General features: G+C 33.4%; 1 protein-coding gene across 13 annotated transcripts in view; it reads right to left on the bottom strand.

Moving 5' to 3' along the window:
• The window catches only part of CEP44 (centrosomal protein 44), a 38307-nt gene that overhangs the window by 13999 nt on the left and 9043 nt on the right, over positions 1-15265 (bottom strand). For 6 of the 13 annotated variants that reach the window (XM_072796016.1, XM_072796014.1, XM_072796012.1 and 3 more), the window contains 7 exons: positions 13053-13200; positions 11553-11699; positions 11074-11193; positions 9965-10135; positions 8785-8991; positions 8090-8165; positions 3990-4111 (listed from right to left, as the gene is read on the bottom strand). In XM_072796016.1, coding sequence (XP_072652117.1) covers positions 3990-4111; positions 8090-8165; positions 8785-8991; positions 9965-10135; positions 11074-11193; positions 11553-11699; positions 13053-13200 — 991 coding nt within the window. Of the gene's footprint in view, positions 1-322; positions 2928-3695; positions 3734-3989; positions 4112-8089; positions 8166-8784; positions 8992-9964; positions 10136-11073; positions 11194-11552; positions 11700-13052; positions 13201-15265 lie in introns of those variants that run through there. The other 7 variants (XM_072796018.1, XM_072796019.1, XM_072796017.1 and 4 more) reach the window with 3 other exon arrangements.

Genomic DNA, 15265 nt, shown 5'->3' with positions numbered 1-15265 from the left:
CTTCTTTCATTCTGAGTAGTGTAAGGAACCTACCATGTTCACTAAAACATTAAAACTCAAGTGACACAATTAAAGTTTTAATTTTGTAGCTGAACTTTAAAGTTTCACACTCCTCTACCTCTTTACCTTCTCTACAACTTTCAGCTTAAAAGAAAGAGGACAGATGGACCTGGGGATTGTTAAAAAGTAAAAATTAAATCTATAATGTTACTTGAGCTCCAAAAGTGTTGTAGTTTGTAAAACTGACAAGGTCCTTTAATTTTTAATGTTTCCCCAAGAGCCTGTCAATTATATAAAGCTGTGAGTAATGAATGGTATAAAATGCAGTTCCAAAGTCTTTAAGTTTTATTTTTTAGTGAATATATTTATTCCATGTACATTATATTAAAAATTCTAGGACAAAACATAGAACTATTTTTCTCCAACTCCTTATATCTTTGCCTGGGATTTTCACATTGTTGATGTTACTTTTCTTGAGTCTGTTCTAAGTAGTATTTTACTTTACACATTTGTTTAGCATTCTAATACAAGCTTTATCCAGGCCTACTCACAGAGTATAGTACAGGTAGGGCAGCACAAGCTGCAGATGACTTTGTTGGCGGTATAATAAATACCTTTTATCCAGGTTATGGGAGAATTAATGGAATGGAGTTGGTGAAAATTCCCATTAAAGGTTTAATAATGTAGCTCCAAGGAATCTCTCTAAGATTCTCCTCTCTTACTTTCTCAAGACTCTCATGTTAAAAAAGCGGTTTAAGGTTACAAGCTACTTACCAAATTATCTGAGAAAACTTTAAAATTTTTCTACTATTTCTAAAAGAGTTAATAAATAATTTGGCTATTATTCAGTAACTTCAAAGTCAAGTTAGTTTTGTTTTCTGCAAAGATTATGTTGTCAGGGTAGTGTAGAGATTCTTTGTAAGTAAACATAGTGTATGAGTTGATTTTATTAGTTCTTGTTTAAAGTTGTTAGATAAAAATACTATAAAAAGTGGATTCCAAATTTCCAGTTGATAAGACATCTTTTACCATATTTTCAATAGCTACTTATATTTTGCATACTATATGTAAATTAGGACTAAAGAAATGTCAAATCATCTAATTGTGAGTACAATTGACCGCTGAACACAGGTGTCAGGAAGTCTACCCTCCATGCAGTCAAATCCTGCAAATAACTTTGAACTCCCCAAAAACTTAACTAGTAGCCTACTGTTGACCAGAATCCTTTCTAAAAACATAAAAGATGATATAACAGCATCTTTTTAATGTTATATATACTACATACTGTATTCTTACAATAAAGTAAACTAGAGAAAAGGAAATGTTATAAGAAAATCATAAGGGAGAAAAAAATACATTTATAGTACTGTACTATAAAAAATCCATGTTAAAAGTAGACCTGGGCAGTTCTGCACCATTCATACCTGTGCTGTACAAGGGTCAACTGTGTATGTATGCTATATATAGAAAAGAGGGACAGAAGAAAGAGACAGAGAAAAGGAGACTTATTTTTTCTGTGTTGCACAGGAAACGTGTTTTTTTTTTTTTAATTGAGTTTTTCAAAAGAGAAAATATCATTTTTGTTGGGAATCACTTGTTTTAATAAAAGGTAAAACACTGGCATATGAACCACAAGGTGGTGCTATAATTCCATGCTGGTACTGATATTTTTAAAAGTTACTAGTTTTTCCGTTAATAGCTGTAATATCTTGATTTTTATAATTTTTTATAATTAAAAAAATCTGATTTGGTTCATTAATTCTATAAATATTTACTGAAATTGTACTAAATTTAAACTTGTAGTTTTGACTTTAAAAATTCCTAAGCTTTAAAGTCTAATAACCAAACAGAATACTAAAAAATGTTTTCTTTAGTTATTTCTACACAGAATTTTAACTGTTTCATGTGACAAATATCAAAATACACTTATAGAATATAAACAAAGAATAAATAAAATACAATCAGATGATCTAAATAATAATAAAGAAAAAATATTCCTTTTTCCTTCCAAATAATGGAATCAATTTTCTTAAAGATTAACCAGGGCTATTATTACGTTTTTTATGTATAAAGTTAAAAAAAGATCATTTGTCTAGTAATGCATCTGGTAATTTAAAGTGAATTTCATTTTTCTCTTCATCTAAGACTTTTCCTCTAGAAAAAATAGAACTTCCCATCACTTAAAAGAAAACAAAAAACCATACTGTATATCTTGTAATACTGGATGGCCACCATCTGTGTCTGTGCTGCTGGTCTTAAAATGTGTTATGGAATAGAGCACTAAAATACTCAACACATTTTTCATGATGAACTTTCTGACCAGTTTCCAAATACAAAAAGAGAATCATACCTTCACTCTTTCACTGTTAACTGAAAATGTATTACTGCTTTTTGGTTAAACATAAAATCGCATTTTTATTTAATTTTCAATGAGCATTTTTAACTTTTCATTACAACATATTAGTCAGTACAGACGGCAAGATGGTATGCATGAGAGCCTCATGGGTACAATACACAAGTCCCAATTGGAATGTTTCCAACAGGATGTAAACCATAGTCCACAAGCCTGTACTTTAAAAAACATATTACTTAGCACACTGCCAACAAATGTCAACACAAAAATACAGTGCTGTAATGACTTCACTCTGTAAAAGAAATATATTGGCACATAGGTTTTCCTTAGAAAAGTAAAATAGAGTAAAGAAGTGTAATCATAGCATAAAAATAAGTATTTATTCAATACTGGAAAAAACTCATATGCCAAATGGAATTCAAATTCTTCATAAAAATATTGCAGCATATTAAAATTTATAGAGAATTCTTAAAATATACAACATGTACAGTAGCCAAAGTCCTAGAGAAGTTCCTGTAGAAAATTCTATAATTAATGATTTGGACATTTCAGTAACTCTGCAGTTTCTTCAAACCTGAAATATAAGAAGTAAATAACATTAAGCAAAAAAAAAAAAAAATCGTAATAAGGCATAGGATTTAAGTCGCTGAAATTATGCTTTTGAATCTAAAATCTCAGTATTTTTCTTATTTATGGGTACATAATAAATTAAGGATATACTATGGTCAGAAAGGAGAAACAGCAACCAAAGTCAATTATGAGTCTTTAATTTTTAAAGCATAAGTTATTTTAGTGCTTATTAATTTTCAAAGCAATACAGTTAAAGTAGTGGGGTGCATAATCTAATACAAGTTCATTTCATATTTCCTTTTAAGTGTTCTTTAATAACCATTTATAGTTTCACATCTGTACAAGATACAAGTATCATTTTTAGTATTACTTTACCAATACGGTCTGAAAGGCTGGCAATACTTTAACAATACTTAAAATGTTTCCAAACTCTCCACCTACAAATATTATTTAATATTTCGCTAAATCAGTTATCAAAAGTAGATAATACTCTTGATTAACTTTCAACCAAAAATATCTCTGCACTGTTTAATCCCACAATTAATTCCATTAACAATGTTTTACATCACTTGTTGGAAACCAAAACAGTGACTCATCTCACAAACACATAACTGTAGGTGGATTTATTATCCACTGGAGTCCTGAAGGAAATTCCACACCTGATTGAGAGACCTTTAAGGTTTGAAACACATATGCGCTTTCTATATATACTGTAATCCAATACAATTCCCTATAGAGAAATGAATTTCTGTTGCCCCTTTCTGTTACTTACATTTTTTTCATCCTTTCCATTTTCTGGATTGTTGTTTCCTTTAATTTAAAAAGCAACAAATTTAGGCGATTTCTCAAAGTAAACCATCATCAAAGATGGACCACGAACATATAAAACCCACTCTAAAACATTGCATAAAGTACTATTTACTTATCATAAAGAATTTTAACGAGAGATTAAGATTTACAGTTGCACTATTTTTCTTGCCAATGGCATATACAACTAAATCTAATGCTTGCTTGTTCTCCTGACCTTAGAAAGGAAATCATCTAAGCAGTTGCCAGTTTTTCTTACCTCTGAATTCTCTTTCAAACCACAGTAACTAGTACTTGAGGTTCTGGGAGTTGAATCTGATGACACAGTACTATAGCCAGAGGAAAGAGGAATACTTGTTTGCCTCTCTTTGCTTTTTCTGTCTGTGGGGAAATTAATTTTTAGGTTATCTTTTCCTTTCACAGTGGAGTCATCTAAATATTTTATGTATAAATGGAAGAAAAACAGACATTTTAATATGAAGTGGCTAATAGTACAGACCCAGATATATTTTTACTATTCTTTTAAGATAACAACCTAGACATAGAGATCTAGATGTTAAAAATAGGCTAGCAAAAGTTACAAAAGGTACTATTATGTTTATCATAGCAAATCAATTGAATAAATAGGCAAGTTCACAATTTTTAAGTGATTCAGGTATATTTTCTTAAAGTGGTGGTAACTATACCACCACTTGGTTAGTTAAGTAACACTGACTATACTTTTTAAAAATTAAGAAATATTCTATCCTAAGTTAAAGTGTATGGAAAAAACAATGCTTAAAATTCAGGGTTTACAGATTTTTTTTCTAAAGAACTGAACAACTTTCTACTTCCAGTATGATGATACCATTTATTCAACAAAATGATGGTAAATATTTACAACTAAATCAATTATAAAACATCACAGATAAGACAAGCTGCTATTAAATCGATTCCATAAGCCCTATGTTTTATAGCCAAGATACAGGTAGCTTCAAAATCGATGCCAAAAAAAAAAAAAAAATTAGACACCCATTTAAAATGGTTTACATGAGGACTGTTTTATTGTAAACCTACATAGACAACCTCAATTAGGGAAATAGTACTACTACCTGAGGACTGAAACAACTAGAAAGACTTACTTTCATCTCACATGGAGCCAGTCTCTTTTGTCTACTTCTCTTACCTATTTACTCCATTCCTCTGCATGAGTCTGAACAAAATGGCCAGCTCAGCCCAGGCTCAACATCATTTGACTTAGTATCCTAATACCAAATTCCCAAGGGAGAGAAAATGATCTGGCTCAACACCTTTTGGTTTGGTATTCCCTGGATTAGGTGTCTACTTTTGATCCAGTTCAATCAAAATCACATTGTACAACCCTGAAGGTTAGGGTTGTACAATTAGGTTAGGTTAGGGTTAGCTCAACCTAGGTCTTTTAGCAGGAGCTGTTGGCAGTAGATGATTTCAAGGAATAACTTGAAACTAAGAAGGAACTATACCTACCATTCCCCAATCTTGAGTTATTTTCTATGAATAGAAGTGTCCTTTGAAAGTATTGAATTATGCTGTTCAAAAATTGTGGGGGGAGGGGGGAGAGTCCTAGGACAGGAAATAAAGAGTGGGAAGACAGAATGAAAGGTGAATGGAAGGTAAAGGAATGGCTCTCTAGATTCTGCCTTCTGGGGCCTAGATTGGAGGGATCTATCTAGCCTCAAGGGTGTACTTCATGATGGGAAAATGCTGGTATTAGGCAGGCTAGAGTGGCAATTCGAAGAGCCACACAGGGCATTCCAGAGATTACAGAATGAGGCATGTACTAAACATAGGCCATATTTAATAGCCAGATCAGATAAGTGTGTATTACTTTCTGTGACAATTTTTCCTATTGCTTTCCTGAGCTATTGGTATCATCTTCCTCATTTAAACATAATGGCTTCTTAGCTGTGCTATGAGAGTGTGCTAAGGCCATTGTTTTGGAATTTCAGAGTCACTACTAACAGATCTCTGTGAAGACAGGGGATCTCTCAGATCAAGATTTCCTAGCCAACTCGCTCCGCATGGCCCTCAATCTTTCACTGCCAACTTTGGAGAATTATGACCTTACTGCATTAAGAGAACTAGTTAGGTCCTTTGCCATTTAACTGTACAGGTATCTCCCACTTTTTGAAAGTTCATATTATGCCACTTGTCTTTTACAAAAGACCCACATTAGTTCAGTGCTTGTTTTGTAGCAAGTCATTAAAGAGGCATCACACACCCTGAGTAGTGAGAGTAGCCCTGCCAAACTCCTTCCCTGGCAGTTATACTCAGCATCTGAGCACCAGGGCGCCACAGCTTTGAACTGTTTCTGTAAGCAACTGTGCTTTATCACAATTTAATTATGCATCTGTTAGCAAGATGTGTCCTTAGGTATCAGAAAAGCCTAAGAAAAGTTATTTTTTGGGTCTGGGAATGCCCCCAGTTTTCTTATGAATCAATGGTAATTGCTTATTTGCTTTATACCACTTAGGCTTATGAAAGGTTTCACAGTAATGCTCTTCTTTCCGATAGCAGGGAAACCTGAAATTTGTAAGCCAGTACTTCCCAATCAAGAAAAATTTATGTCCAACTGATTTCCAGATATTTTGCCTAAGTATTTCATAATTTGAGATTTTCAAAAGTAAACTTTTTTTTCCCAAACTTTCTCAAGAGTAATGACTATGTATCCAGTCACACAAGTCAAACACAAGTGGTCAGTCTTGACTTTTTCCCTCTCCTTTACCACTTCTGTCAGTAATCAAGGCCTAACAGCTAAAAAAAACTCTTCCTCCTTATCCTCACTATTATAGCCTTAGTAAACACTCTCACTATTCTGAAATAAAATCACTGACTCTACAAATTACTGTCCTTGTGTTATATTCCTATAATGAATCACTATTCTGCTTTAAGATGACTAATAAAACAAATCCGATCCTATCAGCTTTGCTAAAATCTTTAGGACTCCACATAACTCCATGTTTTTGTCTTTCCACTCTTCTGCTTCAATTTCCTTTATACGCCCACATGTACCCTTCCTTCTAGTTTATACTGGAACGACAATTTTGTGATACCATAACTTGATGGATACTTTTCTTGGTAGGAAAAAGCCACAAAAATATCAAAGCAAAAACAGAAAGAGCCTAAGTATCCTCACTGTATCCTCCACTGAATATAATTTCATAGAAAATCAACATCACATAAGGTCACTTCATTACCTTGATGAAACAAAAAAGACTACTCTGTCATGTATGACTATAAACAAGGACACCATGTAAGCAGTAACACACAAATGACCAAGTATATTGTCTCCCAAATAACATGAGTGCTTCTTCTTTCTCACTGAAAATTTCAGCTTTTTCTTATTATTAATCAAACAGTTCCTGCTTCCTGATAGCACTCAAACTGGAAGAACCCTCACTTCTTTAAACTGTCACCAAAATCACCCAGCATAAACCCAATCCTTATAATAAAAAAGCCTCTTCTCACTGATTTTTACCAAGACACCAAGTCACCAAGTCACCTTACAGCTCCCCATGGAAACACTATTTCTGATAAAAGTCACAAAAACCATTCCTAACTTAACATAATCCTAAAATCAGATTGAATTATTGCTCTTCCAAGTGAGATCAAACTCTGCTTCCATGTAGCATGTACATATAAGGTATAAATGTAAGGATTTATATGTAAACTTGATTCTTCTAATTGGTCATGGTCAGATTATAAAGTTTCTGAATTTATAATCTAACCCATTTCAGATGGTGGCCTGTGTACTCATCAAAGTCACAGCACAGTGGTTTAAACTTGTATATGTGTTAACTAAATGGCTTAAAGGTATGGTATGTAATCATGTTAGTAAAATTATAAGCATGAACATGCAAAAGCAAAGTTGGAAAAGGCAAAGTTTTGCAAATAGCAGGAATTCAATATTCTTTCACTATATATAAAAAAAAATTGAGCTCTATATTCAGATATTGGAGATAGAAGTACAGACCTAATTTCTGTCTGCTAGACAGCACATAAGGTAAAGATCTTGATCTCAAGGATCTCAGAGTTGAGCTTTGGAATTTGCTAAATAAATGAATGAATGATAAATGCAAAGAGGAAACATTTTATCAAATCAGAAATGTGTAGTCTAATAAATTTACTGCCCAAACCACTATGTCATGTAAGATAGGTAAGCTGGCTTTTATAGCAATCCTTGACTTCAGCAGTCTATAAATTCAATACTGTCTTTGTTCCAGGAGTTCTGCAGTTTCTAAAAAATAAGGCTTGGGAATATTATCAAATATCAATATAAATCATCCTCATGAAAACTCCTTACCGTACCACCAATACCATTGCCATTACATTAGAACTTACCAGGATTCAGAATATCTATGTCATTACTAGATTCGTAGTCTTCATTGAGTTCACTGAAGTCTATATATTCATTATTCTGAAATAACAGATTTTATTTAGAATAAAAGGAAAAGAAAAATGTTCTCCTTTTATATTCTGCTAAGCATAAAATATAAAGACGATATGAAGAATGTTTAAACATTTTTAACTGAACCTGAAATGGAAATCCTAAGTAAAAAAAAAAAAAAAAAAAAAAAAGACTTCTTAGATTTGACAAGGCTATGGCAAATTTAGTTAACCGTTTCTATGAAATTTGATCAAAGTAAATGAGTGAAAAAGGAAGTCATAATTTAATTTTTCCTGTCCATTTTTCTCTTTTCCCTGTAAAACAGGAGGCTATTTGTGCTAAAGAAATATAATTTTAAGCTTCTCATAAAAGTCAAACAATCCTACCTTATTTTAAATGCTTCGAGGATTAAAAGCTCTAAAAGCTGAACCTATAGTTTTCCAGATTATTGTATTTGATAAAAAAGAAAAACACTAACTGTAACAGCAACAACAAAATGGGTTATATCTAAATAGGACCTCATTTCAACTAAACATTTTCCCACTATCTTAATAGTCTCTTAATTAACTTTTCTAAAATGTACACTTAACAATGAATAAAAACTTGATTATATCTGAGACATCCTATAAATATTAAGTAAAGAAAATACCTTTTTAGACAGCAGCATTTCTGTTTCAAGAAGAGTGACACGACTTAGAAGGTTAGTCCAGGTTTTTTCATTTACCATCACTTTTCCTTTCATTTTTTCTTCCAAAGATTCTAATCTACTCTCTACCAAAGCCAGTTTCTGAAGCTTTTCTTGGCATTCAGTAAGCATTGTCTGTAGTGCAGTAATCTCAGGATTAATTCTAATATCCTAAAATGAATAGAAAGGTTAAAAATCATATTACACAAACTGAAATTCCTTTAAAAATCAACATATCCCCATTTTCACTGCACTGTGTTGTTTCAACAGTTACAGCAGGCAGTATAGCATGAGAGTTGAGTGATCTGTAGAGGCAAGATGCTTGGGCAGTGAAATTACCTCATCTGAGGTGTATAACCCTGATGTCTCAATTCCCTTATATATACAAAAAAAACCCACAAAAAAAACCACACAAAAAAAACAGTACCTACTTAATGGGGTTCCTGTGAGAATTAAATTAATTTGCATAAAGCTCTTGGAAGAATACCTGGTGGTATGATAAAACTGTCACTAACTAGCTTTTGTAATAGCCCTTAGCACAAAGCTAAGAGGGAGTGGCCAAAAAATGACAGTGCATTGAGACTATTCAGTTTGCTATACATGGGAAATAAGTTTAATGACCACGTGGTAGATTTTATAAAGGACAACTTGTATACTGTGATATACAGAAGTTACCAGATACAGAAGACAGACAGAAAAGTTTAGCAGGAGCAGTATGGATTACATGCTATATAATAGGGTCTGTGGCAATGAAATAACAGGAAAGGTATTCAGAAAGTGAGAGAAAAGGACCCAAGGGCCCAAAAAGGAAAATGAAGGAGATAGATAGTAGAGAACCCACATGGTACAGAGTAGTGCCATCTCTATCTCTTGCCAGACTATAAATTCCCTGAAGCAAAGTACTATCTCTTATTCATCTTTGCCTTACCCATAACACCTGGCCCAGCACCCTAAACATAAGTAGGAAATAATATCTGTGGAATCATATACAGTAGACTTATTTATTCTTAAATAATGGTAACAAAGGTGTTGTGTCACGGTTAATAATTTGAAAGCTTAGAGACATTCCAAAGCTTAGATGCTTAAGTAATTATGTCCATCAAAGTAAACACTGGCATCAGCTAAAGAAGTCCAAAATTCTTACTTGTTGTTCAGACTTGATTTCAAGGAACTTTACTTCAGGAACCTTTATTTCAGTAGTCTTTAAGTCACATACATCAAATGCTTCTCTTACATCTGTTACAGTACTTATTGTATCTTCGGGAATGTTAAGGCCATCTTCATTATACAGGTGACGGATCACCACAGCTTTTTTCTGCACAGAAAAAATACATCAGAGCTGCATTAATAGTTTTCTCATATAATTATTTTAAACATATAATTATTTTAAACATCTCATATAATTATTTAAAACATATTTTATTTTAATTTTGCAGAAGAAATATCCATCTTCCTTTTAAGTATTACAAAAGTTTATTTTTAAATGTTTTAAAGAAGATTGTGTTGATTTACTTGAGAGAGAGAGGGGAGAGAGAGCGAGAGAGCGAGACCATGAGCAGGGAAGAGAGGGAGAAGCAGGCTTCCCATGAGTAGAGAACCCGACTCAGGGCTTGATCCCAGGACCCTGAGATCATGACGTGAGCTGAAGGCAGACACTTAACCAACTGAGCCACCCAGGAGCCCCAACATTTACTAAAGTTGAAACAATATATTAAGGTATATGTCAAACACTATTGATTAAACTGTTATTTATATCATTTATATTATTTTGTGTAATGATGAAATTGTGGTCGTGATTTTTAGAGAATTATGTACTAAAAAAATTGAAATACCTATTTCAATGATGTCTGAGATTTGACTCATTGTTTCAGATTTGGGGGAAAGATGTTGGAAAAGTGGTTATAGTACTGATAAAACACAATTAAGGAGGGGTTGATAAACTGCTGATAGTGAGAAAGGGTACTTGAATAATCTTTTTTTTTTTTTTTTTTTTAATTTAACAGAGAGAGAGCGCATGCACACAAGCAGGGGAGCAGCAGGTAGAGGGCAAGGGAGAAGTAGGCTCCTCACTGAGCAGGGAGTCCAATGTGGGGCTTGATGACAGGACCTTGGGATCATGACTCAAGCAGAAGGCAGACACTTAACTGACTGAGCCATCCTGGCACTCCAGCAATGGGTACTTTTATAAATGTTTGAAATGTTCTGTAATTAGATAATTCTTAACACTGAAACATTTTCTTTCAATTTTCCTACCTTTCCTGAAGTTATAAACCTGCCAGTGCTGTCCATGCCAACAGATTCTGTAGATGTCTTCTCAGTGCTTAAAGGTTCTGACTTAATAGAACTGATTTTCTTTCTTTGTTGTGATGGAATCTTTAAAAAAAAAAAAGTATTAAGACTAATTTCATGTGAAAGCTGACATATTTAAATTCTATTTAAATTTTCATATATGAAATATGGCCAAATAATAAGTATCTGATGAGACAGGTCTTTTGAAAACTAAGAAGTGAGGAAATGTTTGAATTGTTAGCTTAGGACTAGTAGTTCAAAGTCACAAATGCTTAAAAACAAGTGACCAGTACTTAAAGGAAACATCAGGTGTGAACATTACAATAATTGTACTAATTGTACTAACTGTAATAATCTGTGTTAGTTTGCTATCTAGGGGATTGACTTTATACATTAAAATACTGGGCCACTTGGAACAAGTTAAAATGAATTAATAAAATTACCTTCTCAAGACTACTTAATTCCTTGTGCTTTTTCATCACACAATTCAAAATATCACAAATAATTTGGATTTTCCATTCTGCAAATCCACATTGGAGAAACTGTTTTTTTGTCAAGATTGGTTTATAATTAAATTGATCACGAAGAAGCTGTAAAAAGGGAATAAATCAAAATCCAAAATGATAAATGGCCACCTGATCAGGAATGTAAAACCATCTCTGAGAGGAGAAGGGAGGATCAAGCCATTGGATTAAGGGTACTAAAGAGATTTATTAGGGTGGTGTGAGTCATGACCAGGTAGGAGAGGTATTCGCAGAGAAAACAGGTAGCTAGGAAGTAGCAGAGAATAGATGGCTGTCCAGGGAGATGAAAAAATATAGCCCATGATCAGAAAGTTCAAATATCTTCATTGGTACTAAAAACCTCCTTAACTTACTAGATAATAAATACCATACCAGATGTCAGAAAAATAATTTAATTCTTCTAGCACATGACTTCTTAGACAAGTTAGTAGGCCTGAGTTTCAATGTCTCATTTGTAAAGTGAGAGAAATAGATCAACTAGATCAGCAATTTTCAAAGCCCACGTTACAGAACCCTAGGATTTTTTTAGAAGTGCCTTTTAGGTTTCCATAGAAGCTTGCTGGGTGTTAGAGGCAAAGATAGGGAAGATGAGACATAGACTCTGCACATAATAGGTCCCATTTTTTCAAATGCAACTCACTACTTAAAAAAATAAATTGATTTGATAAATGGGTTTTATTTTAACAACAGTGAGAAAACCAGTGAGTAAAAATTAATGGTAATCTGAAGGTATTTTTCTAATCATGAGATTAAGTTCAGTATACATACAGTACAAAGGTAGATACTAGAGTACATATAAGACATGGTCCCAGGAAGCCTGGGTGGCTCAAGCGGTTGAGCGTCTCTGCCTTTGGCTCAGGGTCCTGGGATCAAGTCCAGGACTTGATATTTTTTCTGTGCATATCGGGCTCTCTGCTTGCAGCCTGCTTCTCCCTCTGCCTATGTCTCTGCCTCTTTCTCTCTCTCTCTCTCTCCTTCCTCTGCCTATGTCTCTGCCTATCTCTATCTCTTTGTCATGAATAAATAAAATCTTAAAAACAAAACAAAACACATGGTCCCAGACCTCAACAAACATAAAATCTCAAAGCTGTAGTTCCCTCTTACAAATAACTAAATCATAATTCTACAAACCACAAACCTCACTCAATAGTTACATTTCTAACTTCTGCCAATATGCCAAATTTTACTAACATTTGATATAATAAAAGCAAATGATAACCAATGACAAATGTTTACCAACTGCCACTTATTAGATTATAAAACATAAAGGAAACTTAAATTATATCTTGATTCTAATAGGGACTGCATCCAAATGAGAAATGCATTTGAAAATATGGATTGCACATATATTTAAGGGATTATTATAAAACCCTTAAATCATCCAATGACTCCTGAAATAATTCATAAACTCAAAAATACCTTATAGACAGTATCTACAAAACGCAAGTCATTCTTCGCTATGAGCTCTATGTTGGATTCCATCAAAAGTTCTGCTATATAAGGTGAATATGAGGTAAGGGAATAGCTGATGATGGGCAAAGATGCTGCTGTATCTCCCTTTACCAAACTGTTCAGGAGAAAAAAGAAAAGATATTTAATGAGCATAATTTCACAAAGTTAGATTAAGAAATATAAAATATGGTGTCAATAATTTATAAATTAATCCAAATAATTAGAAGATACACAAAACCCTTTAGATTCTATCCCCTACTCTCAGTATAGCCAAATTACTATGAAATAAGTTATTAAACATTTAGCTCTTTAGTAATAGTACAGTCTATTCCCTACAGTATTTGAGTTTGCAAAGTTCAGCTTTACTTAATCAGTCCATTTTCTCTAATTAAATGTACCACCTAGTGCTCAAGTACACATTATAGTTTTGCAAACACTTGTTTTAGTACTTCTTTTGCTCTTTATAATAAACCTTGCAAAGGTAAAATATTATGAATTCTATGTTACAGAGAGAAAAACAGGGCTGGAAAAGGCATCTGCTATAACAGTGTTGATCAGTTTGCAATCTACCACTTATATCTGTGCCGTAATAGATTATGCTAATTTCTCCAGTCTAAAAAGGTATCATTCTTTTCTGCCTGTTATTCGCTCTTATGAATTATTTGGCAAATCTCAAGCCTTCCAGGAAGCCATCTTCAATGTTCTGATCCATACTGATGTTTCGAAAAACTGAGTCCCAGAGCATTCAGTGTCTAATGCCTCAGCTCGGTCTTGTACTGTTTTCTATTTGTCTACACATATGAACCTTGTTTTCTCAATGTGAAGTATCTTCACCGATTCTCTCACAACAAAGTAAGGAGGTATTTGTTCAATTAGCCAGTTATGTGTTCAACCAAAGTAAAAATGTACTTACAGAAAACATTTATTTTCCACAAAATACAAGACATACGTAAATTTCTCCATCCTTACTCAAAATTTTTTTAAAAGGCAGAGAACAAGTGTATAATGATAAAATTTTATTTTTCAGGACAAAACACATTATTTCTTTTACATTTATGGGTACAATAATATTCTACCCAATGAGAAAACTGATCTGACAACCTTGTTTATTCGTTCAAAACAGAACATATAAAAACAATACTTTTGAACAGCAAAATCTGTCCATTTTATGCACATTAGGACTAGAAGACAGCCTGGTCTACGTTTAATGCTTCTTGTTTTAATTCAAAAATCTTGGTTATCCAGTTTTTAAAGGGCTTTGATTGGAAATAGTAATAAAACAGCTCTTATAAACTGGAACAGAGACAGAAACAGCAGATGCTGAGAAAAAGTTTAAAAATGGATAAGTAATAGAAGGAATCAAAATATGTGTGGGGGGAGTGTGTATGTGGGTGAGCGGAGTAATCTGAATTAGCAGCAAGTAGCATTATCTATTTCAACAGACCCAGAGTTACTATGTTGTGAAATAGTCTAAATATTAGTGTTCTTAATGATAGTCCCACGTCAGTTAGAAAATCAAAGCTCAAATGCCATGCTCAAAAGATATGAGAATAATCAGTATATTTTCCAAGTGTTTCTATCCAGAATGTATCTTAAAATGATGCTCCAAGTAGTAAGAAGAAAACATGGCTATTTGGACTGGTTAAGTCCCAGCAAGACTAGAAAATAGAGATTTCCTTGTTTTAATGAAGCAGGATTGGATTGGTATGTGCTGTGGGAACCTTCTGCTTCTCACAAAGAAGGCCTGGAATCAGCCATTAGACTTCAGCTTCCACCCCCTGTCCTCACTATCCTTTCATCTGCAGTTATCTCTTGGGGTTAGCTCTCCCTACTGTCCATCCACTCTTATATGTAAAGCACATTACTTCCGGATTCTCTTTTTTTACTGTTTTAACCAAGTTTTACTCTACTACTAGAACATATACCTAATATGGACTTGTCCCTTGACATTTCACTCATTGAATAAATAAGTGTCTAGTTACCTACTAACACACGCCAGGCATAACTCTAGATGCGGGGATACTGCAGTGGACAAAACAAAGTACCAGTCTATAGTTTATATTCTATTGGGGAATACTTTTAATTGATAATCCCAGGTAAGAAGAAAAAGGAAATATTAAGGGGTAGGAGATGACAAGAGTACCATATTAGAATAGCATGAATATAGAAGAAATGCATGT

Source organism: Canis lupus, chromosome 24 (genome assembly GCF_048164855.1).
Source record: "Canis lupus baileyi chromosome 24, mCanLup2.hap1, whole genome shotgun sequence".
In the NCBI taxonomy this organism is placed as follows: Eukaryota; Metazoa; Chordata; class Mammalia; order Carnivora; family Canidae; genus Canis; species Canis lupus.
Note: the sequence above shows the minus strand (reverse complement) of the source record. Positions and strands in the feature narration are given on the sequence as shown.